Source organism: Phascolarctos cinereus, unplaced genomic scaffold (assembly GCF_003287225.1).
Source record: "Phascolarctos cinereus isolate Bilbo 61053 unplaced genomic scaffold, phaCin_HiC Scaffold_726;HRSCAF=1367, whole genome shotgun sequence".
NCBI classification, from domain to species: domain Eukaryota; kingdom Metazoa; phylum Chordata; class Mammalia; order Diprotodontia; family Phascolarctidae; genus Phascolarctos; species Phascolarctos cinereus.
In genome coordinates, this window is record NW_027556098.1 from 126,440,185 (window position 1) to 126,466,883 (window position 26,699).

The window sequence follows — 26,699 nt, forward strand, 5'->3', positions numbered from 1 at the left end:
TAAAAGAATTTCATTGCAGTGAAGGTTGTCCTTGCACTCAAACAAGCCAAGCCAGCTTAACTCAGAAGGACAAGAGCCCACTCACTCTAGCTTTTGAACAGAAGGGAAAATAATTCCTGCCTACCAAGAGTGAGACTGGACTATCTAAGGAAAACACTTTGAGCAAATATCTACAGCAGAGGGAAAGAAACTGATTAAAGAGCTGCTCCCTTCCTAGTGGCTTGGTTAAGAAGACTCATTTTTTCAATCAGGTGCACGGCACCCATAAACATAACTCATCTATATCTCCTGTGGTGAAAGGAAGAGGACGCGGGAAGAAAGACCATGTCAACAACACTTTGCCAAATGATGGGGTTCATCCTGTCTACCCTGGGATTTGCAGGGTGCATAGCTGCCACAGGGCTAGACACATGGAGCACCCAGGACTTGTATGACAACCCAGTAACATCTGTGTTCCAGTATGAAGGGCTTTGGAGGAGCTGTGTGAAGCAGAGCTCAGGTTTTACTGAGTGCCGACCATATTACACTATTCTTGGTCTTCCAGGTAGGGACGTATGGCCCTTTATGGATAAACTGTAGCTTTAAAGTAGAAATTCTACTTGAAAGTTCTGTGTGTAAGTGTAGGATTATTTGTGGTATCCATTTGTCTGAATTTATTTGGCAGATACAGAAGGTACCTACATAGTTTGGGATTATGCTGTCACCTATTTATGAGTCCCTGATAGCTTTTCTTTAGGTTATGCAAATAATTGCTTCAATACTTAATATCACTTTAGATATGTAGAACTAACCAGAGATTTTGCTGCCAATTCCGAGCATTTAAGAAGGTAATGGTTTTTGTTTTCCTCTTCTTCCCTTTAAAGCTCACTAAAAGGTTAAACTTATCCATGATTCCTAAATCTAACACAGGAGTGTATGTGGGTTCCAGGAACATGAAATAGAGAGGGACTATTACTCAAGTTCATTGTTTCTCTGCAGAGTTTGAATCTCTTTTAAAAAAATATACAAATTTTTACGATTACATGTGAAAGCAATATTAGCATTATTTTTTCAAATTTCTTTCTCCTCATCCCCATTGAGAAGGCAAGTGATTTGATATAGCTTATCTATGTGCCATAATGTAATACATATTTCCATATTAGTCATGTTGTAAAAGAAAACACAGATCAAAAAAAATTTAAGAAACTAAAAATAGCATGCTCCAATCTGCATTCAGACCCTATCAATTTTTTCTCTGGAAATGGACAGCATTTTTCATCATAAGTCCTTCAGAATTGTCTTGGATCTTTGTAATCCTGAGAATAACTAAGTCATTCACAATTCATCATCATACAATATTGCTATTACTGTGTACAATGTTCTGGTTCTGGTCAGTTCATGTAAGTCTTTCCAGGTTTTTCTGAAATCAGCCTACTCATCATTTCTTATAGCCCCATAGCATTTCATCACAACATATACCACAATTTGTTCATCAATCCCCCAAATAATGGGCATCCCTTCAGTTTCCAATTTTTTGCCATCACTTAAAGAGCTACGATGAATACTTTTGTACATATGAGTCCTTTTCCTTTTTTATCTCTTTGGGATACAGATCTAGGAGCAATATTGCTGGGTCAAAGGGTATGCACAATTTTGTAGCCCTTTGGGCATAGTTCCAAATTGTTCTCCAAAATGGTTGGATCAGTTCACAAATCCACCAACTGTGTGTTAGTGTTCCAATTTTACCATATCCCCTCCAACATTTGTCATATTTCTTTTCTGTCATAGTAGCCAATCTGTTAGGTGTGAGGTGGCACCTCAGAATTATTTTGATTTGCGTTTCCCTCCTCAATAGTGATTTAGAGCAATTTTTTCATATGACTATAGATAGACTGGCTGTTCATATCCTTTGGCCATTTACCAATTGGGGAATGACTTGTATTCTTATAAATTTGATTCAATTCTCTATGTATTGGAGAAATGAGGACTTTATCAGAGAAACTTGCTGTAAAAAAAAGTTTTCCCAGTTTTATGCTTTCATTCTTATCATGGCTACATTGGTTTTGTTTTTGCATAATCTTTTTTATTTAATGTAATCAAAATTATGTATTTTATGTCTAATAATGCTTTCTATATCTTCTTTGCTTATAAATTCTTTCCATATCCATAGACCTAACAGGTAAACTATCCCATGTTTCCTTAATTTCCTTAGGATATCACTCTTTATGTCTAATCATGTCCCCATTTTGACCTTATAAGCTGTAAGATGCTGGCTAAACATAGTTTTACGCCAAAATGCTTTTCAGTTTTCCCATCAGTTTTTGTCAAATAGTTAAGTCTCATTTCAAAAGCTTGAGATCTTTGTATTTATCAGATACTAGATTACTATGATAATTTACTATCATGTGTTGTGTACCCAATCTGCTGCATTATTCCACCATCCTATTTCTAAGCCAATACTAGATTGTTTTAATGATTACCACTTTATAATACAGTTTGGAATCTGGTATATCTAGGCCACTTTCCTTCACATTTTTTGTCATTCATTCCCTTGATATTCTTGACCTTTTCTTCTTCGAGATGAATTTTATTATTTTTTTTTCTATCTCTACACAATATTTTTGGTAATTTGATTGGTATGGCACTGAACAAGTAAATTAATTTAGGTAGAATTATATTGGCTCAGCCTGCCCATGAGCAATTAATATTTTTTTTATTGTTTAGATATGGCTTTATTTGTGTGAAAATTGTTTTGTAATTGTATACCTAGAGTTCTTCATTTTTTTTTGGCAGGTAGACTCCCATGTATTTTATATTGTCTACAGTTAATTTTAAATGAAATCTCTCTATCTCTTGCTGTTGGACTTCATTGGTAACATGTAGAAATGCTAATGATTATGTGGATTTATTTTATATCCTGCAACTTTGCTAAAGTTGTTAATTATTTCAACTAATTTTTTAGGTGATTCTCTCAGATTCTCCAGGTATACCATCATATCATCTGCAAAGAGTGATAGTTTTGTTTCCTCATTGCCTGTTTTTATTCCCTCAAGTTCTTTTTCTTGTCTTATTGCTATAGCTAGCATTTCTACTCTAATAGTGGTGATAATGTACATCCTTATTTCACCCCTGATCTTATTGGGAAGGCTTCTACCTTATCTTTATTATAGCTAATGCATGTTGATGGTTTTAAATAAATACTTCTTATCATTTTTAAGGAAAGCTCCATTTATTCCTATGTTTTCTGGTGTTTTTTTAAAAAAGAATGTGTTATATTTTGTCAAAAAGTTTTTTCCCCATATTGTTGAGACAAGCATGTGATTTTTGTTCTATTTGTTATCAATAGAGTCAGTTTTGCTAATAATTTTCTAATATTGAACCATCCCTGCATCTGTGGTATAAATCTCACCTGGTCATAAAATGTATGATCTTTTTGATATATTGTCATAATCTCCTTGCCAGTATTTTGTTCAAAAATTTTGCATCAATATACACTATGGAAATTAGTCTATAGTTTTATTTCTCTATTTTTGCTTTTTTCCTGGTTTAAGCATTAGCACTATATTTATGTCATAAAAGGAATTTGGTTGGATTCCTTCTTTACCTCTTTTTCCAAATAGTTTATATAAAATTGGAACGAATTGTTCTTTAAATGTCTGGTAGAAATTGCTTTTGAATCAATCTGGTCCTGGGGATTTTTTCTTGGGGAACTAATCGATGGCTTGTTCAAATTTTTTTTCTAAGATAGTGTTAAGTATTCTATTTCCTCTTCCATTAATCTAGGAAATTTACATACAAGTTTGAATCTCAGAGTTGAATATCATACTTTGTTAAAGGCTGAAATGATGTAAATTTTAATGGTAAGAGTCTCTGAGATTTAAATGTGAAAAGTCAGGTTAAATCATCTATAGGAAAAGTGACTTAAGATGTTTGTTGTTCATTCAGATTAATATTCAAAATTTACTCAATTTAGAAGCCCCATTTTATAGTAGGAGATATAGAAGGAATGTCTGTGCATGTGCTAAGTGAAATCACTTACTTTGTAATACTTAAGCTTGAGATCAGAGTGCATATCTGGGGGAGAGATAGTAAGGGAATGAAGACTTGGTGGTTAGAAGTAGAATTACTAAAGAATGGGAAGGCAGAAGTTTAATGAAGCTAAGAACTATGTAGCAAGGCTGAATCTAAGCAAAGTTTCAAGGTCCAGGAATGAAACTCAGAGGATCAAATGAACTTTACTTTGAACTAAGACAGACCATTAGACAGAGACAGGTAGGGTAGAGGGAAGAAAAATAAGGCAGGCAGGCAAGCATATAGGAAGGCAGGGAGAGAAGGAAACAGGGCAGACAGAAAGGCAGGAAGGAAGGCAGGCAGGCAGGAAGAAGGAAGAGGAAGAAAGGAGGAGGAAGAGGAAGAAGGAAGAAGGAAGGAAGAAAGGGAGGGGGAGGGAGGGAGGAAGGGAAGGAAGGAAGAGAGAAAGATATAGAATGTGGTTCTATAAATAATTAGGTATTCATATAAGCCATACCTTGATGGATTTGTGATTTCATCAGTGTGGCAACCTCTTCCACTAATGAAGCTAGGTACCTCTTAATTTTTCAGTCTCTCAGTGATTATGCACAATTCTAGTCTATGTTTTCCCATAAATCCTCTATAGAGTATCTAGCCAATGTCTAGAGTCTTTCTTGTTCTTTATTATCTGGAGGTACCAATGAAGGACTCAAGTTCTCCATCTTCTATTCTTGCTTCATAACTGGCCCACTTCCTTTTCCAGTCATTTGTATCATCAATCATGTCTTTAACACTCCTTTAATTGTGTTTCACATTCTGATCATCATTTATGCATCTGAACATGCTAACACTCACCATTTACCTTTCTATTAACCTTTGAGTTATTTGTAATTTTAGTTCTTCTGAGATTCAAGTATTCATAACAAATTAGCCATACTTTAGTTAGATAGTATATGCATATGCAGTGAAACACGAATGGGTACCACTATTTCTAAGGAAGATTTGTTTCGTATTTTGCTTTTTATTCAGGGATCAGCACATCTGTAGACTGATAGAAGGCATCCAAAAAAATTCAGAGCTACTGGCCAAGCAGTCCCTGAGGTACTTAGTAGCTCACAAAAAAAAAAAAAGGAAATCCCTAAGAAAAAACAAAGATATTTCTGGAATGTTGGGATAGAGATTACTTTCTAAATTTTTGTTTGTGACACCCAAATATGTCCTTATGTCACCTCAACTAAAACTATGCAATAGAAAATGTGTATGCGTTGTCTCCCCAATTAGATTTTAAGTTTATTGAGGACAGAGATTTTATATTTCTTGTTAGCACCATAAAAACTAACATACCTATAAAATGCTCAATTAATATTTGATTCAATTATTTTATCATGTATTTGTTCTGCCATATGATATTATGTTTTGATTAGCTTATCAAGTAATCAATATCATGATTGGTATGAGGACCTCCCTCCATAGGTGTATGTTATCTTCACCAATTGTTCCATGGACGGAGGAAAAGAGGGATTTTCTAGGCCAGGAAAAGTACATTTAAAAGAAGTTGTGAATATCTCCCATCCCCTTCCCATATTATCAAATGACATATTTGTAAAGCACTTACCACAGTACCTGGAACATAGACCCTTAAAAAAAAAAGCTTATTCTCTCCTTTTCTCCCCTTCCACTCATACAAAAGTTCTTTAAATCAGAAAAAAAAATTGTAGCAGTGTAATGAAATCAACCCCCTTCAAAAGAAGCAATAATGATGTAAAATGGGATGCCAAAATGCAACAACTCAATTCAACAATCATTTATTAAATGCCTATTAAGCAGCCAGATGCTGTGGGAGGTTCCCAAATACAAGGACAAACAAAAGAACTCTCAAATTGCTTACCATACAATGGAGGAATTGGAGAGAGTTTAGAGCACACTCACAAATAAGTAAATACAAAGGGATTTAATGAAAGGAAGAGTGTTAACACCTGGAGGAAGTCTTAGATGGCTCTGTGGTGGAGATGAAACCTAGGCTGAGCCTTGAAGGAGCATCTAAAAGGCAGAGGAAGTGAATTGTGGGCCTGGAAAATGGATTACATAAATGCACAAAATCCGGAAATGGAAGGTCAAAGTCAAGGAACAACTAGTATTCCAATGTGGCTGGAAAATAGAATTCTTAAAGGTGAATAATGTAAAATAAGGTTAGAAAGGGTTGTTATAATCAGATGCTAGGAGATCTTGGAAGCCACACTGAGGAACCTGGAATTTATCCTAGGTGCAACAAAGAGCTACTAACATTCTAAATTAGGATAGTGATATATCAGAGCTGTCATAAGCAAATTATCTTGGGAAGGATTTGGTGGAGGGGGAAGACAATAGTTAAAGCTTAATGGTCATGACATAAAAACAAGAGGTAACAATTGAAAATTATCTTGGCAGCAGTGTGGAGACTGGATTAGAGAAAGGAGAGATGGAAGCAGAAAGCCAGTGACTATTTCAATAATACAAGGGAGACAACAGGAGGGCCTGAATTAGTGTAGAGAAGAGGAGGGTTTAAAAAGAAGTTGAGGGAGTAGAATTTACAAGACTTATCAATTGATTTTATATATATAGTCAGTCAGTCAGTCAACCAATAAACACTTATGTATTAAATTCCTACTATATGCCATCACTGTGATGAGCACTGAGAATAAAAAAACAGTCCATGCCCTCAAGAAGCTTACCATCTAATGGGGAAAAACATTACATAAAGGGGAGCTAAAAAGCAGAGAAAGGTACCAAAATTGGGGGCATGGTGGAAAACTGTCAGAGAAGTCTCAAGGCAGTACAGTCTGGTGAGAAATGAGTAACTGAAGGAAAGAAAAGAGTCAAGAATGACAAAGCTGGGTCACTGGAGAAATTATGGTGTCCTCAATAGAAATAAAAACATTTGGAGGTTGAGTGGTGCAAGAAATAAAACAATGGGCATTTTGAGTTTCAGAAGTCTGTGGGGGACATCTTGGTCAAATGTCCAAGAGTAGTTGGGGATGTGGAAATAAAATTTGAGAGAGATTGGATCAGGAGATAGATATAGAAATAAATATAGGTATAGATATGTATGTATAGGTAAGCCATATATATGTAAGTTATCTGCATAGATATGATCATTGAACCCATGAAAAGACATGACTACAAATGAACCTATTTGTGTGTGTGTGTGTGTGTGTGTGTGTGTGTGTGTGCATGTGTGCATGTGTGCATGTGTGGCATCAGGGAGACCTGAGCTCAAATCTGGCCTCAGGTACTTACTAGCAAGTCATTTTACCTTGTTTGCCTTTGTTTCCTCATCTGTAAAATGATCTGGGGAAGGAAATGGCAAACCACTCCCATATCTTTGCCAAGAAAACCCCAAATGAGGTGACAAATAGTTGGACATAACTGAAATGAGTGAATAACAACAAAAAAACTGTTCTTTGGACCTGATCGAGTATTTTCTAGCTTTTGAGTAGGGAAATAAATACCATGCTGTCTGCATTTAAACTATGACACTCTACTAGAGAGTGCCTTTGGTTGGTTCTTCAATTAAATTCACCCTTGCTGCACAAATATCTAGTGCTGCCTCTCTGATTTATGGGGAAAATGCTGTATTTGAGGGTGGAAGATCTGAGTTGAAATCCTGGCCTCTCTGCTAATAGTTTCCTATCTGCAACTCACTTTCTTCCTTTGTCAGATGGAGGACAGGTTTTAGATGATCTATATGGTTCTCTTCTTGCTCTAAATCCTACGATCTTTAGAGGATACAGAAGAAGATAGAATCACTGAGTTGGGCTTTGGGTAACTCTGGAGAGGATCTAGAACTGAAGGCTGGACTTGGGGAAAAATAAGGATGTAATGAAGTGGCCAACTGGAAACCTTACTGTAATACATTGAGTGACAACCTAGAAAAAGTCTAAACAATGAAGTGAGCCAAACCAAGTTGTGTTTAAATACAAAACCAAGTACTTGTATTCTATCTGCCAGTATACTCACACTGTAACAAAGTAGATTTATGCTCTAGAAAGCCTGCTCATTGTGTATTATGCTAAAAACATGAGAGTAGGTGTACTAGAGTAGTGAAAGATGAAGTGATCTGTCCCATTTACACAATCTAGAGAAAAGAAATTCTCCAACCCTTAGATTTCATCTTCCATAGAAAGTCTCCAATAATGGAACATCCAAGTAACCTTCCATTTCAGTTTTGCCATTCAATCATTTTTCTCCATGATTTATTAGAAGGAACTTTATCCAAGGGTCAGATAAGATCACCCACTGTAATCAGCATAGAGGATCACCAGATTTAGAGCAAGAAGAAACAAAGATCAACTTCCTCATTTTAAAAATGAGAAAAATTAAACCCAGAAAGGGAAGTTATTAGATCTAAAATTTTATAAGCTTTTTTTCAATTGATAAATGGTCAAAGGATATGTACATAAGTTTTGAAAGGTTGAAAAAAACAGAAACCTAAGCTATCAACAATATGAGAAAGTGATCTAAAGCACTAAAAATGTGAGAAATGCAAATTAAAGCAATTCCAAGGTTCTACCTCACATAAATCAGATTAGCAAAATTTTCCAAAAAGATATAAATGTTGTAAGGGTTGTGAAAAAACAGGCACTTAAATGCAGTGTTGGTTGAGCTGCAAGTTGGAAAACAATTTGGTACTATTCCCTCAAATGTTACTAAACTCTACATATACTTTGACCCAATGACATCACTGCTAGGTCTATATCTCCCAAAGAAATCGAAGAAAGAGGAAAAGGATCCAAATACACAAAAATAAGCAGTTCTTTTTGTGAGGACAAAAGGCTGAAATCTAAGGAGGATGCCCATCAATTAGGGAATGGCTAAGCAAATTACGGGATGCAGATGTAACAGAAAACTGTTGTGCTGTAAGAAATGACAAGAGGAACAGTTTCAGAGAAACATGGGAAGACTTAGATGAAATTATGCAAAGTGCAGTGAGCTATATCAGGAAAATAATTTTTACAGTAACAAAAGCATTGTAAAGACAAAAACTTTGAAAGACTTAATAATTGAAATTCTGATCAATGTGATGATCAATCATAGTTCCAGAGGACCAATGATAAAGCATGCTACTCAATTCTGAGAGAGAGTTAATAGACTCAGGATAAGATATATGTTTTTTGACATGTCAAATGCAGGAATTTGTTTTGCATGAGTATGTATATTTGCTAAAATAGTTTTGTTTTCTTTTTTATGATGGGTGGGAAGAAGGTGGTAGAGAGAAAAAAAAATTTGCTCATTGAAGAAATAAATTTAAAAATAAATATAATGTGATATTTCATCAGATAATCACTGAAAAACATAGCATGTATATTTACACATGAAGTAATGGGGAAATGACTTTTTTAAATGGATTGTTTGCATTTATACCCCAATTGCCCTTCCACAAGTACTCAAGAGGAAATTATAATGAGTACCAAGATGGCCAATGGATAAATACTCAGAATGAAAATAAAGACCCCCAGATATAACCTATGACATATCGTTAAGGGTAAAAAAATAAAGTTCATTGCTGATAATGTATTTTCCTACATAAGAAAATGAGCTAATGGAAGCACCATATACTCCTTCTAAAACTTCCTGGTAAAAAGTAAAAAAATTTTAGTTATTCAGTTGTTTCTCTCCAGAATTATTTCTAAATATCCAGATTCTAAATTCATCATGTTTTCCTTTCCCTTTTTCTGTCTCCTATAATTTATCTATTGTTCATTTCACTGCTTTTTGGTTCCAACCATCAAATCCAGAATCTGGAGTCCAACCAGACAACCAACTGTCCTTTTTCATTTGGATGTTTTGCCATCATGTAGACACAAACCAGTAATGATGTGGGGAGTTTTCCATCGACCAGTCAGCCAAATTTACAGAAAGGGAAAGAATATATTAGTATACTGAACACTTTTTTTTCCAAACCAAACTTAGGATGCATAGTCTTACAAAGTATGTTCCTTTTGCAAAATCTCATTAAAAGTACTTTCTTTTTCTTTAAATTAGTTAGTTGCTGAGGGGGAGGGAGAAATAGGAAAACACAGGTGTTGTAAAACCAAAATATATCCATAAAAATCTATTTGAAAAAAAGAAATTGGGCACTTGCCATAATTATGGTCAATGTTATACTAAATGCCAGTGTGCTACAGAAGACCTGGGTTCAAATCTCATCTCTGATACTATTCACTGTGAGCTTGGACAAAGTCATTTTACCTCCCTCAGCATTGGTTTTCTCATCTGTAAAATGAAAGATTTATACTAGATAGTCTCCAGAGTTCTTTTAGGCTCTAAATTTATCATCCTGTGAATAATTATACAAAATTTATGTGACAGTTCTGTAGAAAATTGCTAAACATCTTTCAATGGAGTTGGTTTCCTTTGTAACCCTATATACTTCATTTTATGCATCAAAAATATGATTCTAAGAAAGGATCCATAGACTTCCCCAGATTACCTGAGAACTTTGCTCTAGTCTCTTATCTGAAGCTGTCTCACCAGTCCCTCAATTTTTTTCCACTCATCTTGGATTACCTATCATGGTCTCTTCTTTGTCTGCCATATTGCTAAGACATTTACAGGGTCCATCCTTCAGCACTTCCTATGCATATGTTTTAAGGCTCCCTCCTAATCCAAACCTGAAATACAGACCTATATTCCTTTTCAGAGATTCACAAAATATATTTTCATGTTAATAATAATTATTCTTTTGTCCTAAAATGCCCCATTGTCTTCCATCCAAATACTTCTAAATATGACTCTCAACCTACATTTCATTTGCATGTAAGTGTATTCAACTTTCACTTCCTTGTCTACAATCCTCCCTCCTTTAGGGAATCAGTTATTTTACAATAGGGAGGGAACATTCTGTTTCCATTTTTGTATTTGCTTCTTTCTGCTTTGAATCCTGCCCACCCTTCAGGTCTGATAACAGTTTTTATTCACCCAAGAAGAATGCTGTAATCACACCTTTGCAATACTGAATAAACATAAATAGTCACTTGATTTACCTGGTATCAACTGATAAGCACACCCTTCTTGATCAGAATAACAAATAATAGCAGAAGTGGCTATTTTAAAAAAGAGTGAAATGAAAACCTCCAAGTATCAGTCTATTCTTTTCAGTTATATATAGAATATGATTAAAATCAATTAATTATATTGTAACCCTAGGGTCAAGACTAGAAATACCTGTGCTTTTATAGTGAGAGACAGCATTTCTCCTGCTTTCCAAACTGTCTTACTACTGTAATCTTGCTACCTACATAAATCAAAAGAATTGCCATTCTAGGCCAGATCTATTATTTCCTTCCACCCCCTTATACTTAATCTCAACAGGGCAAGAGAGCAGGCTAGATAGACCCAGGCAACAGTAAGGAAGCTAGAGGTCAGAAAAAAAAGTTAAGGATTAAGGTTGGGCAAGCATTCAGAAGCTAAAGCTCATACTGAAATCGAAAATATGGTGGAGATACAAAGCCAAGTCAACAGTTTGGTCATCAGCCTAATGTAGTAATCATTGACATAGACTTAGAAAGGACCCCTACTTTTCCTGTCTTCCTATACCTCACACCCCTCCCCTGCTATTTATGATCCAGTTACACTGGCCTCCTTGTTGTTCAGTTGTTTTTCAGTCATATGACTCTATGTGACTCTTTTTTGGTTTTTCTTGGCAAAGACACTGAAGTGGTTTGCTATTTCCTTCTCCAGCTTATTTTACAGATGAGAAAACTCAGGTAAACAAGGTTAAGTGACTTGTCCAGGCTCACACAGCTAGTAGGTGTCTGAGGTCAGATTTGAACTCAAGATGAGTCTTCCTGACTCCAAACTTGGCCCTCTACCAACTGAGCAACCTACTTACCCCTTGCTATTCCTCAGACAAGACACTCCAGCTCCCAACTCCAAGCATTTTCACTAACTGTCCCCCATAGAATCTTTTTTCTCCTCATCTTTACCTCCTGAATTTCCTGGCTTCCTTCAAGTCCCAGAAAAATCCTATTTTCTTCTGGAAGCTTTATTCCAATTCTCCTTAATTTTTATTCTTTCCTTCTGTTGCTTATCTTCAGTTGATCATGTCTACAGCTTTTTTATATAGTTCTTTATTTGTTGTCTTCCCCATTAGACTGTGAGCTCCCAGAAAGCAGGGGCTGTCTTTTTGCCTTTCTTTGTATTCCCAGATCTTAACACTGTGCCTGTTATATCATAGGCACTTTATAAATGTTTATTGACTGACTCACATGGATTTGAGCCTCATATCTGCCATTTACTAGCTGTGTAACTGTGAGAAACACTTTACCTCTCTTGGCCTCAATTTCTCCTCCCTAAAATGAGGGTGAAAAGAATGATGGGTTTGAACCCCAGCTCTGCTCTTTGCAACCCATGTAATATTGGTTGCGGTACAGCCTCTCTATACAATACTTTCCTCATGTGTAAAGTAAAGATGGTGATGCCCCTCCAAGCCTTAAAGCCATGAATCTATTATTCTTTGAATGAGATGATCTCTCAAAGCCCTAAATCCTGTAATCCTCTGACTCCTTTGAACTTCAGCTCCATTACTGGTAAAATGAAAATAATGTTTTCACTACATTCACAACATGGTGATGTTGTTTTGAAGGAAGCACTTTGTCAGCAAAAATGTACATCATAGAAATATGTCATCATCATAATTATAACTATTATGCTATGGCAATGTAGTCCAATGGAAAAATGGACTGAATTAAGAGTCAGAAGATCTGTGATCACATCCCATCTCTGCCTTTTCATGCCTGTGTGGCCTTGAATGAATCACTTAACCTCCCTGGGCATCAGTTTCTTCATCTAAAAAAATGAGAGAGGTTGAACTAAATGACTTACATGGTTCTATGTAGTTCTAAATCTATGATCCTGTAATTATACTCTGATGCTTTCTTGGTAGAGAAGAGGGGAATTATGGGTATAGAGTGTCACATATACTGTGGCCAGTATGTCATAAGACCATGGATTAGTTGATTGGTTTTGTTTAACTGTTTTTCTTTGGTACAAAGAAGGAATAATTTGGGTACGGAAAGTGACAGTGATACAAAAACAAAAAGCATTGAACTTTTTTTTCAACAGAAGAGAAGGAAAAATGGGATCTTATTCTCCCCAGTCCAAGCTCCAGGTTTTATAATCTTCTTCCTTTGTTTTTTGTTGACTTCTTATTAGTTGTACTTTCTTTTCTGGAGCTCACATCACTGCATTCTAACATACACAGTCATTTTGTTTTTCCAACAGAGCTCCTCTTAGCCTGTTTCCTACTTATGTTGTTCCCAGGATCAGCACATTGATCTGCCAGCATTAAATGTGTTATTTGGTGGGGCTTAGAGTGAATGAAAGCAAAGAGAAAAATCTCATGAGGAAGAGACTTTTCAGGATGCTAACTTTTCTGTTTGAACCTATGAGAAAGAGGATTGAGGTAAAGGGAAGTATCTTCATTTGGAAGCCAAGGCCTGAAGAAATCAATTCAATTTTCCCAGGGACTCAAGCATAAAATACAGACTCTTCAATTTGGCATTTAAAAGTGTTCTGGCTCTAATCTTATCTTGTGAGATTCAATCTATTTTTCTAGTCTGATTTCATATTATGATTCTCTCTAGCTTCTCTCCCCACACACCCACCTCCATATTTTGGACAGAATGGTTGATTAATTTATCCCAATAAGTGACAATCTCATGTCTCACTTTCGTGCCTTTCACATGCTCTCTCTCATGCTTGAAATGTTTTCCATCCTTACCTCACTTTTAGAAATCACTAACTCACTTCCAAGCCCAAGTTCTAACTTCCACTCAAGGCCATTGTTGACCCCCAATTGTAGTGCTCTCCCAACTTCCTCAAAATTATTTTGTATTATCTTCTATTTACTTATTTGTGTACATATTGCTTCTCCCAGCAGACTGTAAGATCTTTGACAAAGGGGATGGTTTTATATTTGCCTTTGCATCCCAAGGGCTTAGCACAGACAAATATAGTAGGCCCCAAACATGCTTCTTGAATCGACTTGTAATTTGTGGTATATCACTGCTGGGATATTTTCTACTTATGGTTCTAGTCCTTTATCTTTGTGTATAAACCAAAAAGTTGTTTTTAACCTTTACTAATTTAGGCTAATTTCCTCTTGATTAGTGTGAATTTGTGTAGTTTTTATAATGCCTTCCATCTAAATTAAATTTTGTTTTAAATATGCCAAGGGAAGTTTGTCATTTAAAGAAGCCCTGTAGTTAGATTTTTTTGTATTGTGAATAATTGGCATCCAATTTCTCTGTGAGACTAAATTTTTATTTTTTTTCCCCTGGCCATTATCACCATTATAGTCAAGGGCTAGAATAGGCAGCTGGTCTATCACTGAGAGTATTTGGAAATAGATGATAAGATCATAGATCTAGAGCTGGAAGAGACCTCGGAGGTCAGTTAGTCCAACCTGGTCATTTTACAGATGAAGAAACTGTCTAGTGACCAGACCAGAGCTAGTGAGTATCTGAGACAGGATCATCTAACCACCAAGCCCAGCACCCTCACTGCAGAATCACATGATGGCATGAAGCACTTTACTCCCTATCTTTGGTCAAATCTTTTCCCATGTATTATACATGTATCATTACGCTAGCACACAGTTTTGTTGATGAGGAAGCTCTTGCCACCAATAACATCACAGCCTATCTACAACTTACAGTCTTAGCCAGCTGCATGGAAGCAGTGGGAGTTAAAGTGAGTTACCCAAGATCACACAGCCAATATGTATCTAGGGTCAGGTCTTCCTGATTCTGAGACCAATTCTCTATCCACTATATTTCATTGACTCTCGGTATAGCAGTATTAGTTTTTAATCTGGAAAAAAAAATAAACAAACCTACAATTTATTGCATTCTACCAAGTGCAGTATGGTGGCTTTGGAAAAAGCACTGAAGTCAGGAAAACTGGACTCAAATCCTGGTTCCATCATATACTAGCTGTATGGTGCAAGTCTTTTACCTTGCTGAGCCTCAATTTACTTATCTGTGAAATGAGGATAACAATACTTGCATTGCCTTCCTTATATGGTTGTTCAGAAAACATTTTGTAAACTTTAAAGCGTAACATAAATATAACTTACAGTTCTGTGATTTAAAAAAAACCCTTTGATCAACAATTTAAACTGAATTATTTTTGCTTTTTTTTCTTTAAGCTATGTTGCAAGCTGTAAGAGCCCTAATGATTGTAGGCATTGTCCTGGGTGTCATTGGTCTTCTAGTATCCATCTTTGCCCTGAAATGTATTCGGATTAGCAACATGGATGACAGTGCCAAGGCCAAGATGACTCTGACCTCTGGAATAATGTTCATTGTGTCAGGTAAGTTCCAATTCAATCCCACAAGCTTTGCTTAAGTGAAAAGCTCTGTATTCAATTATAAGAAAAGACAAAAACACTTTCCCTACAGGAGCTTACATTCTGAACTTGAGTTATTACTAGTATTACTGTTACATACTTCCATGATAGTCAAAGGCAAAAATAAAATAGGTCTCTAAACCTCAAAGATCCAGGGAGATTAACTCCAGCACATTGAGGTTAGTGCACAAGCCAAATGACTTAGGAAAAGACTAAAAGAAGTTGACTACTCTCACTCAAAAGTACAGCAGTGGGTAGAGCATGACCCTGTTCAAAACTCCAGTTCAGCAAATAAACCTGGAGAAATGAGTAACCAAAGAAGATGCCAACTAGTAAAAAAAAAAAGTATGCATAGAAATACTCAAAAATCCAACCTAGATGAGGGTAACTCTATAACAACTTCAAGCAGACACTCAAAGGAAAAATAGATTTTCCACAAGTGCTATACAAATATTTAGAAAAAATAAAGCAACAAATAAAAAAAAGAAATAAATGTTTTGAAGGATTGGAAGGAGAGTAAATAGTTTAGAAAGGAAAGTGGTAGACCTTACTCAAGTAATGGACTCCTTGAAAACTAGTGTTTCAAAAAGAAATCAATGATTCCATGAGTCAGCAAGAAGTATTAGACAAAATCAAAAGATTTTTTTTAAACATTAAGAAAATGTAAGATATCTGATACCAGGTAAGATAAGCTGGAAAATAAATCAAGGAAAGATTATGTAAGAATGACTAAACTCTCTGAAAACCATGATTCAAAAAATTTCAAGACTTGTATTTCAAAAATCATAAAGGAAAACTGTCCAGATTTATAAGAAATAATGGATAAAATCAAGATAGAAATCACTTGCTGAAAGGACTTCCAAAGACAAAAGTCCCAGGAGTGTCATGGTCAAAATCCAGAGTTTCTACTTCAAAGAAAAGAATTTGCAAGCATTCTCCAGAAAGGAATTTAGATAAAAAAGAATCATGGCCAATACCACATAAGACCTGACAGCTTCTACTAAAAATGAGAGAACATCTTGGAATACTATATTCCAAAAGGCAAAAGACAAAGCTTACAACAAAAAATAACTTGCACTGCAAATCTAAGTATAATCCTATTGGGGGGAAATAATCTGTAATGGAGTAGAAGCACTCTAAGCATTTTGAGTGACCAGAGATAAGTAGGAACTTTGAAATACAAGCAGAGGAGTCAAGAGAAAGGTAACTTTATTTGAGAAATTGGAGAGGAGCTATGTGATGATATGATGCCAACATTCGGATTGGGGAGAAGAAATAAGTGCCCCCCTCAGGGCCTCAATATCTTCAAAAGGTATTGAGGCAGCTAAATAAGAAAAACAGATCCTGAGACTGGAGATTGTTCTAAGTTTTAAGAGGGGAAAGAGAGGAAAGCCAAAAAGAATATACTTGTGTAGAAAGGAGGAAGAAGGGAGTGGAACTTAGTATTTCTCATAATTGGGGAATATACAACGAAAAATATACAAACACAGATGAAGAGCTGGGCAGAGCTGGCATCAGATGAACCTCATTCTTATCTGAAATGAAGAAAAGAAAGTCGAACACACACACACACACACACACGTGTGCACACACACACACTTTGGCATAGGTTCTCAAAGTGGGTGATACTACCCCCGGTAGGATGTTGGAATGATCCAGGGGGGTGATAGTAGCCTCAGGTGCAATTGTGTGTGTGTGGGGGACATTGAGGGGGCAGTGGAAGTATAAGGAAAGAAGACAAGAAAATTTTGTTTCATCTGTTGTGTCACAGAGTTAAAGTCATAGTGACTACATTATTTTCCAAAAAAATACACAAAATGCAAGCTTTAACTGATCAGTGGTCAAATCCACTGACAGGTATTAACGAGCAAGTGTTGGCTGGAGAGAGTGTCACGCATCGTTGGGAAGTCCAGCATGCATCGGCAGGAATATGTGCATGTAGTGACTTATTTACAATATGATACTATACAGTTATACAACACAATATTGTGTCATCAAAATTTCAATGCTTTAAAAAAAACACAAATTTACAATAAATTATTAAATTTAAGATGCAACTTTTTAAAAAATATATATTTTATATTTTTTTAAAGATGCAAATTTCAAAATAAATGTTAAAGGGTTAAAGAAAGTAGATTTCCAGGAGGGTGCTGAGTAATTTTTTTTTTATAAAAGGGGCCAGTAGGCCAAATAAGTTTGGGAACCTCTGCACTTTGGCGTAGGAACATGTTAAACTCAACAGGAAAACCAGTAGAGATTGGAAGAAGGGTTAAGAGGGCGGACAATATTGAGAAGACAAGTATTATTTAGCTGTTAAGATTAAACTAGAATTTGAAATGTTTACAAAGCATTCTTTCCCATTTGTATCTCCTGATTCTCAAATATATTAAAATTGTTTTATTTTTGTGAGGTATGGAGGAGAGACAGAAAAGGTAAATATGTAAGAGACTTTAAAGATAAATAATGACTTGTTTTGGATTTTTAGGTATTTGTGCTATTGCTGGAGTGTCTGTTTTTGCAAATATGCTGGTCACTAACTTCTGGATGTCCACAGCTAACATGTACTCAGGAGTAGGTGGGATGGTACAGACAGTTCAGACCAGGTAAGCTCTAATTTGGTATAAAGCATTCAATGTCAAAACTGCTGTTATATGAAGCAGATTTAAGATGTGTATAATGTGACTGTCACTGTCTTAAACACGTATTTATAAGAACCAACTGTTTCATGTCATAAATCAGCAATGATCTATGAACTCATAAATTTCATTTCAGTAAAATATATTTGGGGATGTGATTTGAGTCTGATCTGGCATTTCCATTGAAATACAATGACAACTTACACTATTTATCTCACGTTCTTACGCAAGACGCTATTGTGGTTGTTACAGAATGATTATTATTAACCCTGGCATGCAAATTAGTATCAACTTGCATTTCCTCTTTCTGAAAGAAATTAAGCTAAGCTTATAAAAATCAGGTTATAAATGAGTAAAAGTTTTAATTGAAACATAAACTGATTATTCATATACATGTACACACATATACATATTTATGTATATATCACATATTTCTATATTTTACAGATGGTCCTTTCTATCAGATACAACACTGTTATAACCTAGGTAAATGTAGGAAGGTAAAATTTTGATAGGCTGATTTTATCAGCCCACAAAACCAGCTTAACATTTTCCTACATTTACCAGTAATAAAACTACCTGAAGAAGGACAAGAGGAATTTTGCATGACAGATATTGTATTTAACATTTTTATGTATATAATGAATCTTAATCCCACAAGGATACAAAAGTTAAGTAGATTCATCAAAGTAGGATGACAGTATATATTATTTCCTGGGGAAATCACAAACCCCAGTCAGGTCATAACACATGCTGTTTAAATCTAGGCTTTGTGTCCTCTACCCGCATGTTCCAAGGACATTTTTCTTGTAGGAAAGGCTTCCATTTCTACCAGCGTCATAGAATCAGGAAGTGGAAGTTAGTCAATAAATAGAGTGTTAAGTATTGCACAAGGAAAGGACATTCACAATGGACATACAAAGTCAGTAGAAAAATGCAGTCTGTACTTTTAACTGGGATTGCAAATTGGAGGATGGATTAAGGTGACATTGAACCTAAGAGTGAGTCAATGGGTAATATTCCAAGATACGTAAAACCTGAGTGTTCAGAGGCTCAGGGATTAGGGAGGAAGAACCGTCACATATGTTCTCTTCCACTATTATTTGAATGGAAGACAATATATTCTTCCCACAATGGAATTAGAGTTAAATGAAAACATTCTTTCCCTTTTGGGAGAGAAAAAAAATAGGGGCTGTCTCAAGGAAGGAACTTGGAAGAGTCCAAAGAATAGAGCCTGATTCTCTACCTTCCATTCATGCATTATGAGAGGACAGAGTAGCACTTGGGGATCTCTCATTCCAAGGCTTTGTTGATTTGCTTTTTTGGTCATGACTGGGGATGGGGAAAAGATTTATGTTTAGGTATGAAGCCATGATATCAGCTATTATAGAAAGTGCCTTGGACAGTTAACCAAAACTATCAAATTACCTCATTTATGTTTGCTGAGAGATTAGGAATGTCTCATTCTACAATGATGAAATTGTATATTGAGAATTAGCATTTGCAACAAACCCAAATCATGTTGTGCCAACAAAAGTAATTTCCCAATAGCATTATTAAGACATTATAACTCTTATGAAGCAGCAGGGATTAATGAATAGTGATTTGACCTTAAATTCATAAATATCCATATTCAAGTCTTACTTTTGATATATACTAGATCTGTGACTATAAGCAAGTCATTTAATATCTCAGTGATCTAAGTGACTCTCTAAGACTACAAATCATAGCTAAAATTTCAAACCTGTGTTGATGGAGGAAGTTTCACACTGGGAATTCCATGGACAGATGAAATCACAGGTCTGGACCAAAAACAAAACAAACACAAAAACTTATGCCCACCTATAATATGACCAAAATTTATTATGCCATTTAGCTAGTCATCTATTCATAACGTTAAAATATTGTTCCTATAGAACTATCTGCTCCATGTAAATTTGTTTTACCTAATATAATGTTTGAATTGAACCAATTAATGAGTATAGAAAGGATATGTCTGTATTTTATTGTTCTGATTCTTTTGTTTTATAATGAATACAAGTTGGGATTTTGGTCTAGTTGGCTCTTAAGGGTCGGAGGGAACATTAAAAAGATCATCTAGTCTAACCCTCTCATTCTACAAAAGGAGAAATCAAGGTCCAGAGAGCTGAAGTGAGTCATCCATAGTGAGCAGTAGGTGTCATAAATTCAATGATTTTTCTGCTACATCTTTCAGAAATAAATAGGCTAAGCATTATTTTAGGCAACTAGGTGGAACAAGGTGCTAGGCCTGGGGTTAGGAAAGCCTGAGTTAAAATTGAATCTCAGGCACTTAATAGCTGTGTGACTCTAGGCAAGTCATTTAGCCACTGTCTGCCTCAGTTTCCCTAACAATAAAATGGGGATAATAATAGCACTTTTCTCCTAGGGTTGTTGTGAGGATCAAATGAGATAATATTTGTAAAGAACCTGGCACATAGTAGGTGCTTTAATAAATGGTCATTTCCTTCCTTTCTTAGCTAGAAAATTGCTCTTATAAAGCCTTCTAGAGACTCTATTCAGAGCCCTACAACAAAGGGCACTGTCACATTAGATGAGACATTGTGGTTAGAGCATTATTACTTCAAAGGACACTTACCTCAGGTTGATGGAATTAAGTCCAAGACCAAAAGTTATCCATCTATGGTTCCAAAGCTTTCCTTTCTCTATTCTTTTTTTCCAGAGGTCTCTTCAGAGAGTTTTCAATAGTGTAAAATAGTAGTCAGAAAAGTTAAGGGGATCTTGGGCCTCATTAGGAGAAACATAGCTTAAAAGAATAAGAAGGCAGTAGTACTTCTGCATTGTACCGTGGTCAGATTCATCTATAGTACGGCATTCAGTCCTGGGAGCCACTTTAGGAAGGAAAATAATAATACAAGCAGCATCCAGAGAAAGGCAACAAGAATGGTGAAGGGACTCAAGATGCTGCATATGAGGCTCAGCTGAAGGAGGGGGAGATATCTATCTTCAATAGGCTCTCATGTCAAAAACAGATTAACCTCATTCTCTTACAATCCAGAGAGCAAAATTGTTTACAATGAGTAGAAGCTGCAAAGGGGCAAATTTAGGCTTGATAAAGGAAAAAGACCTGACACTTAGAGCTACCCCAAAGTGGAATGGGCTAGCCTTGTAAAAATACTGTCTTATATGATCCTCACAACAACCCTGTGACGTAAAAGCTATTATCATTCTCTTTTTTACAGTTGAGGAAACTGAGGCAAACAGAAATTAAGTAACTTGCCCAGGGTCACATAGCTATTAAATGTCTGAGGTCAGATTTAAACTCAGGCCTTCTTAACTCCAGGCTTAGCCCTCTATCTACTTCACCACCTACAGAGACCTTCAAGCAAAAGCTAGAAGATCAGTTTGGAGTGTTGTGCAGTGAGGATTCTTTTGGGGTTATAGGATAGATTAAATGGCTTCTGGAGTTCCTCCCAGCTCTGAAAGTCTGTAATTTCTAACAAGTTTCAGTGGGTACCCCTATGAGAAATATTACATGGATCCAATGGATGGATGGACAGATGGATGGATGAACATTTATTAAGCAATTACTATGTCAGCCTTGTGCTAAACTATAGAAAGAAAAATACAAAAGCAAAATGAGTGTCTTCCCTTTAGGAGTTTACATTCTAATAGGAGAGACAAAACAAATTGGGGAGCAATGGCCAGGGAGGATTATTTTGGTCATATGTAAGTTTGTATCTATTTTACATTAGCCTGAAGGGGGAAAAAATGGGCTTGATGTTATTGTTTACTACTACTACTACTACTACTACTACTACTACTACTACTACTACTACTACTACTACTGCCTACTCTTTTTTTTGCTTTAGGTACACCTTTGGTTCTGCTCTCTTTGTTGGCTGGATTGCTGGGAGCCTTACTGTGATTGGAGGTATTATAATGTGCATTGCTTGCCGTGGACTAGCTCCAGAGGAAACCCAGTGAGTCTTGATATGGCAAATGTATTTGATTTAAAAGGATCTAATCTGATGTCCATAATTTATAGCTAGAATTATTAGTTTGCAGTTAATAGAGGAAAGTGCTTTGTAAATAAACTCCTGGATAAGTATGATCTGCCATTATCCTCAGCATTACTATTATCATTCTTCCACTCAAGACCTCCTTCAAAGTCTCATTACATAGAGGAGTCTCTGAATTCCCCAAGGCTGTGCCAGTGGAATGCAACCTAGGGAAAGTCTGTAGGGCCACAAGAACATTGATTTAGAGCTAGAAGAGACTTCAAGGTTTCCTTCTTTTATAGATGAAGGAACTGATGTAAAGAGTTGTCAAATGACTTGTCTAAGGTCATATGGGTAATAAGTGGCAGAACAAGACTTAGAACCTAGATCCTCTAACTCAAAATCTCATACTCTTTCCATGATGTTTTCCACCTTCCTGGCATTAAGTATGGGCCCAGCAATGGACCATGTGTCTGCTATATAAAGACCAAACTAGCTAAATTCAGAAAGGCTCCTGCAATTGGCTGTCACATGATGGGATGTTTTTGTTTTAAGATTATGTTTTTTTTTAGTTTGTTTTGTTTTTTGCTATAGTTTGAAACTTTGAGGAAATAATAATATGGAAGAACACCATTCAAGTAGAAGTTATGAAAGAATGATATAGCATTTCCTTCTCTTGGTATATTTAAGAATGGAAAACATGGATCAATCTTGTTTTGGGGGGTGTACTCCTATATGAAACAAGGGATGGGCTAGATTTAAATCAACACAACAAGCATTTGTTAAATGTCTGTCATGTACATAGGTAAAGTGAATTAGCTAAATCACACAGGTAGTAAATATTGAAACTGGGTCCATCCTCTAGTCCCAGTGCAGTATTCTCTCCATTGTATCATGCTGACATGATGCTTTCTGTTTTTCTTTCAGTTACAAGGCCGTGTCCTATAATGCCTCAGGTCACAATGTTGCCTACAGGACAGGAGGCTACAAACCTAGCACTATCTATGAATCCAAAACGAAATCTAAAAATGAGGATGAGGCACAGTCACATCCTTCCAAATATGACTATGTCTAAGGATCCATTATACAGTTTGTGGAAGAAGAAAATCACATTGCATGAGTATCAAGGAAATTATACAGAAGCCTCCTTATTTCTTTTGGCTGAATTTAGTTGGTTGAATATTTGGAAGACATTAATTTCATCTATTGGTTGTCATGCAATGTGGTCTAGGATAGTACATTACGTGGTTCTCTATTTACAATTCCATTACAGTGTATTTTGTATAAAAGTTATTAGGAGCATTGGGAACAGTTACGGTTTTTGCATTGTTTCTTTTTTTAAGTTTTTTTCTATTATTTAGTTATAGGATGAGATTCAGATCCTTTCTGAAACCTTTGGTGTATTAGCATGCTTCCCCACTAAGCCAGTGGAAAATACCCCACTTCTAACCAGATGGAATAATTTTAACCACTCAAAATAGAATATTTTCTGCTACTTTCTCTCCATTCAAAAGCCTTTAAGGTTTGGCTGTGACTAAAATAACAAATAAGCAGTTATGTGAAAAGGAGGAAGCATTTGAACTTCTTTTGTTTCTTTCTCTAAATCTTCTTGCATTGTAGTTTTCAAATTCACTTGTGCTTTATAAAACATATTTTCCTGAATTAAAATGATTTCACAATTTGAGAAGCTTTGATTACCCATTCTGCTAAGTGATAAAGTTAGCCTTTTTCTTCTAGCATTTCAACCCAACTAGGAAAATATCTAACAATTTCTCACAAGAGCTCTAGCAATAGCATTTTTTAAGGAAACATGAAAATAAGGATTTGAGAATTGTGCCCTCAGGGGATAGAGGTGAGGACTCCAATGAGTTGTTGTGTTTTGTTGCCATTAAAGCCCTAGGTATAGTTGGCCTAAGTGTTGGATTGTAAAAATGATAATGTATCTTTATGAGACAGACTAACCACCATACAATAAAAAGGAGGAAAAAATACAAAACATTTGGGTTCATATTGTTGCTTTTATGCTTTTTTAAATCTCATTGTTTTTTAATCCAATAAATACTCACAGATCCTGGTAACTTTTCACCCTTAAATCTCCACTATTTATATTGTGTTTCTTCACAGGATATGACACTATATAAATTTAAAATAAAGAAAGCCATCACAGTGTCAGATACAAAATGAATCTTCATGAGTTTTTTTGGTCACTGGCTACAACATTTTCTGTCCATAACTGGAAAACAGTTGTTCTCCAAATTGTTTGCCTGAAATTAACCTTTATGTTTCTGTAGATGCTACCACATTGCATCAAATCAAATCAAAAGCACTTTCAGGCACCATGCTTGGCTTTGTTTTTTTATAGGTTGTTTTCTTAACTATTTATTAATTCAAATCCAACAAATGCATTTTGTGTAGATATAACCTGAAGCTCATCATACTGATTTAGATTCTCTTATCACCACAACACATGGACAGCAGGGAAATTATATTCCATCTTCCATATTTTTCCTGGAACTGGTTGTTTGGAGACATAGTTAGTTTTGTCTGAAAAATTTGTCTGAATTTGTTTGAAAAATTCTGGGGGTGTTAGCTACATATGAATTATTTGTGTGATATGGCAGTCAAAAAAAGTTAATGTAATCTTGGGCTACAGTGAGAGGTATAGCTTCCAGGAATAAGAAAATGATAGTTCCTATACATTCTGCCCTAGTCAGATTACATTTGTAGAATGTGGGCTGTTTGGGATTCTGTTTAAGAAGAACAGTGGTAAGTTGGAGAGTATCTAAAAGATGGCAACCACTATGAAAGGACCTTGAAGCCATGTCATATATGTCATATTCAAAGGAATTGGGCTGAGGAGCAAGTAAGTGAAAGACTATGTTGAAGAACAGGAAATAAATTTGTTGTTTGCCTTCAGATGGCAGAACCAGTAGCAATAAGGAAAAGTTACAGAAAGACAAATTTAAACTGGTACCAAGAAGAACTTCCTAATTAGAGCTGTTCAAAAGTGGAATGAAGTACCCCTAGAGGTAGTAGGTTCTCCCCTCACTGGAGACATTCAAAAGCAATGACTGGATTACCATTTGCACTATAATGGGGATTCCTTTCTTAATATGGGCTGGTCTAGATGGCTAGTGTGGTCCTTTAAACTCTAAAATTCTCTGATTCTGGAAATGGTCCTCTGGGAGTAAGGTAGGCACTCTGGCAAACTACAGTTTCTCCTTCCATGTCTGAGAACGTTTTCCAGGTAATGAAGCAATTATTTATTCACTAGGGCTACATGAGAACTGAAAATGAATGCAATTTCCAAGAGTACCTTATCAAGGTGTAACTTAGTCACTCAGGAAACCAGATGATAACATTATAATTAAGTCAAAGGAATACTCACCCCATCAATTCATTTGTGATCAGTTTCCATAAGGACAGACTATATTCCAAAAAAGCATTTATTTAACACCTATTATGTGTAGAATGCAATACTAGGTGCTGGGTATACAAAGGCAAAATTTAACACAATTTCTACAATACAGGAGCTCAGTTCTAGTTGGAGTATATATTACAACTTTTCTATCTAATCTAATAGAACATTTATCAAGTGCCTCCTACATAAAAGACATGTGCTATGCACAAAGGAAATAAAAGCAAAATAAAAAATAGTTCCTCCTCTGAAGGAGCTTACTTTTTACTTGGGGCATATATTAGGATTCTTTCCAATCCAAAAGCATATATTGTACATATACTAAGTTTAAGGCGCTGTCCTAGATACCAGGAGTATTTTCATTTGGAAAAAAGCCAAAAGTTTTCCACAGTATACAAAATCCTGGGGGTTATGAATTGGATTTTTCTACCAAATATAAAATTATTAAAGCAATAGTGTATTCCTAGAAGTTTAAAAGGAGTAATTTGGGGATTTTTTTTATTGACTTTCACATGATAAGCAGCATTATCTGAAAAGTTTAATGGGATAAAACTATAAGTAAATTCAAGAAACATTTAAATGAAATTCAAGGATGAAAAGGCCATAAGTAAATTTTTAAAAGCATATAGTTATGTTTTAGGCACAGACCTCAACTTATGAGGTAGATGTCATGCTCTCTATCAAAATATACCTTGGTACTTCTGTCAAAGATCAGACACTGGGCTGCATAAATAAACATAGCATCTTGTACATGGTTGAGTTGGTTTCGTTTTGTTTGGGGTTCTTGTGTGTTGTCTCATTCTCTAAATCTTTATTTTTAAGCCTAGATTTAGTATAACTCTACTATATGATTGATTACTCTTATATACTATTGGGGTTTTTTGTATGCATCAAATATGACTCCGTATGTTTTGTTGCTTAAATATTAAAGGCACTAATCCATTAAATTTGGATAATTTTCACTTCGTTTTCCCATGACTTGAAAAGTGTAGTTTTTTCTCCTCATTAATGAATTTGTCTGACCATGATGCACAGTCTGCCTTTTCTGGAGTATTAAGCTCACTTCTAACTGGAAGCCATGGCAAACATCCCTCCCCCTGCCTCTCCTCTTCCCTCACCACTGGTCAATGCTGGCCTTGAAATGGTTGTATCTAAATTGATCTTCTTGATGCAGGGTATGGTTATATTACTCCATTACTCAAAAGTCTTCAATGACTTCCCACTGGCTACCAAATAAAGACAAAACTCTAAATCTTGACACTCAATATCCTTCACCATCTGACTTC

At 35.7% G+C, this 26,699-nt stretch overlaps 1 protein-coding gene across 1 annotated transcript; it reads left to right on the forward strand.

The window, feature by feature from the left end:
- The first annotated feature begins 46 nt into the window (after positions 1 to 46).
- Positions 47 to 23,993, forward strand: CLDN18 (claudin 18). Its single transcript, XM_020986107.2, has 5 exons — positions 47 to 544; positions 15,179 to 15,343; positions 17,865 to 17,982; positions 21,867 to 21,977; positions 22,923 to 23,993. Exons 1-5 carry the CDS (start codon positions 325 to 327, stop codon positions 23,068 to 23,070), a joined length of 762 nt encoding a protein of 253 aa, XP_020841766.1. The 5' UTR covers positions 47 to 324; the 3' UTR covers positions 23,071 to 23,993.
- Positions 23,994 to 26,699: the final 2,706 nt, after the last annotated feature.

Coding starts and splice junctions, on each gene's coding strand:
- CLDN18 (XM_020986107.2), top strand. CDS start 325: ATGTCAACAACACTTTGCCAAATGATGGGGTTCATCCTGTCTACCCTG. Junction 545..15,178: donor CACTATTCTTGGTCTTCCAG/GTAGGGACGTAT, acceptor TTTTTCTTTAAG/CTATGTTGCAAGCTGTAAGA. Junction 17,983..21,866: donor GTACAGACAGTTCAGACCAG/GTAAGCTCTAAT, acceptor TTTTTGCTTTAG/GTACACCTTTGGTTCTGCTC.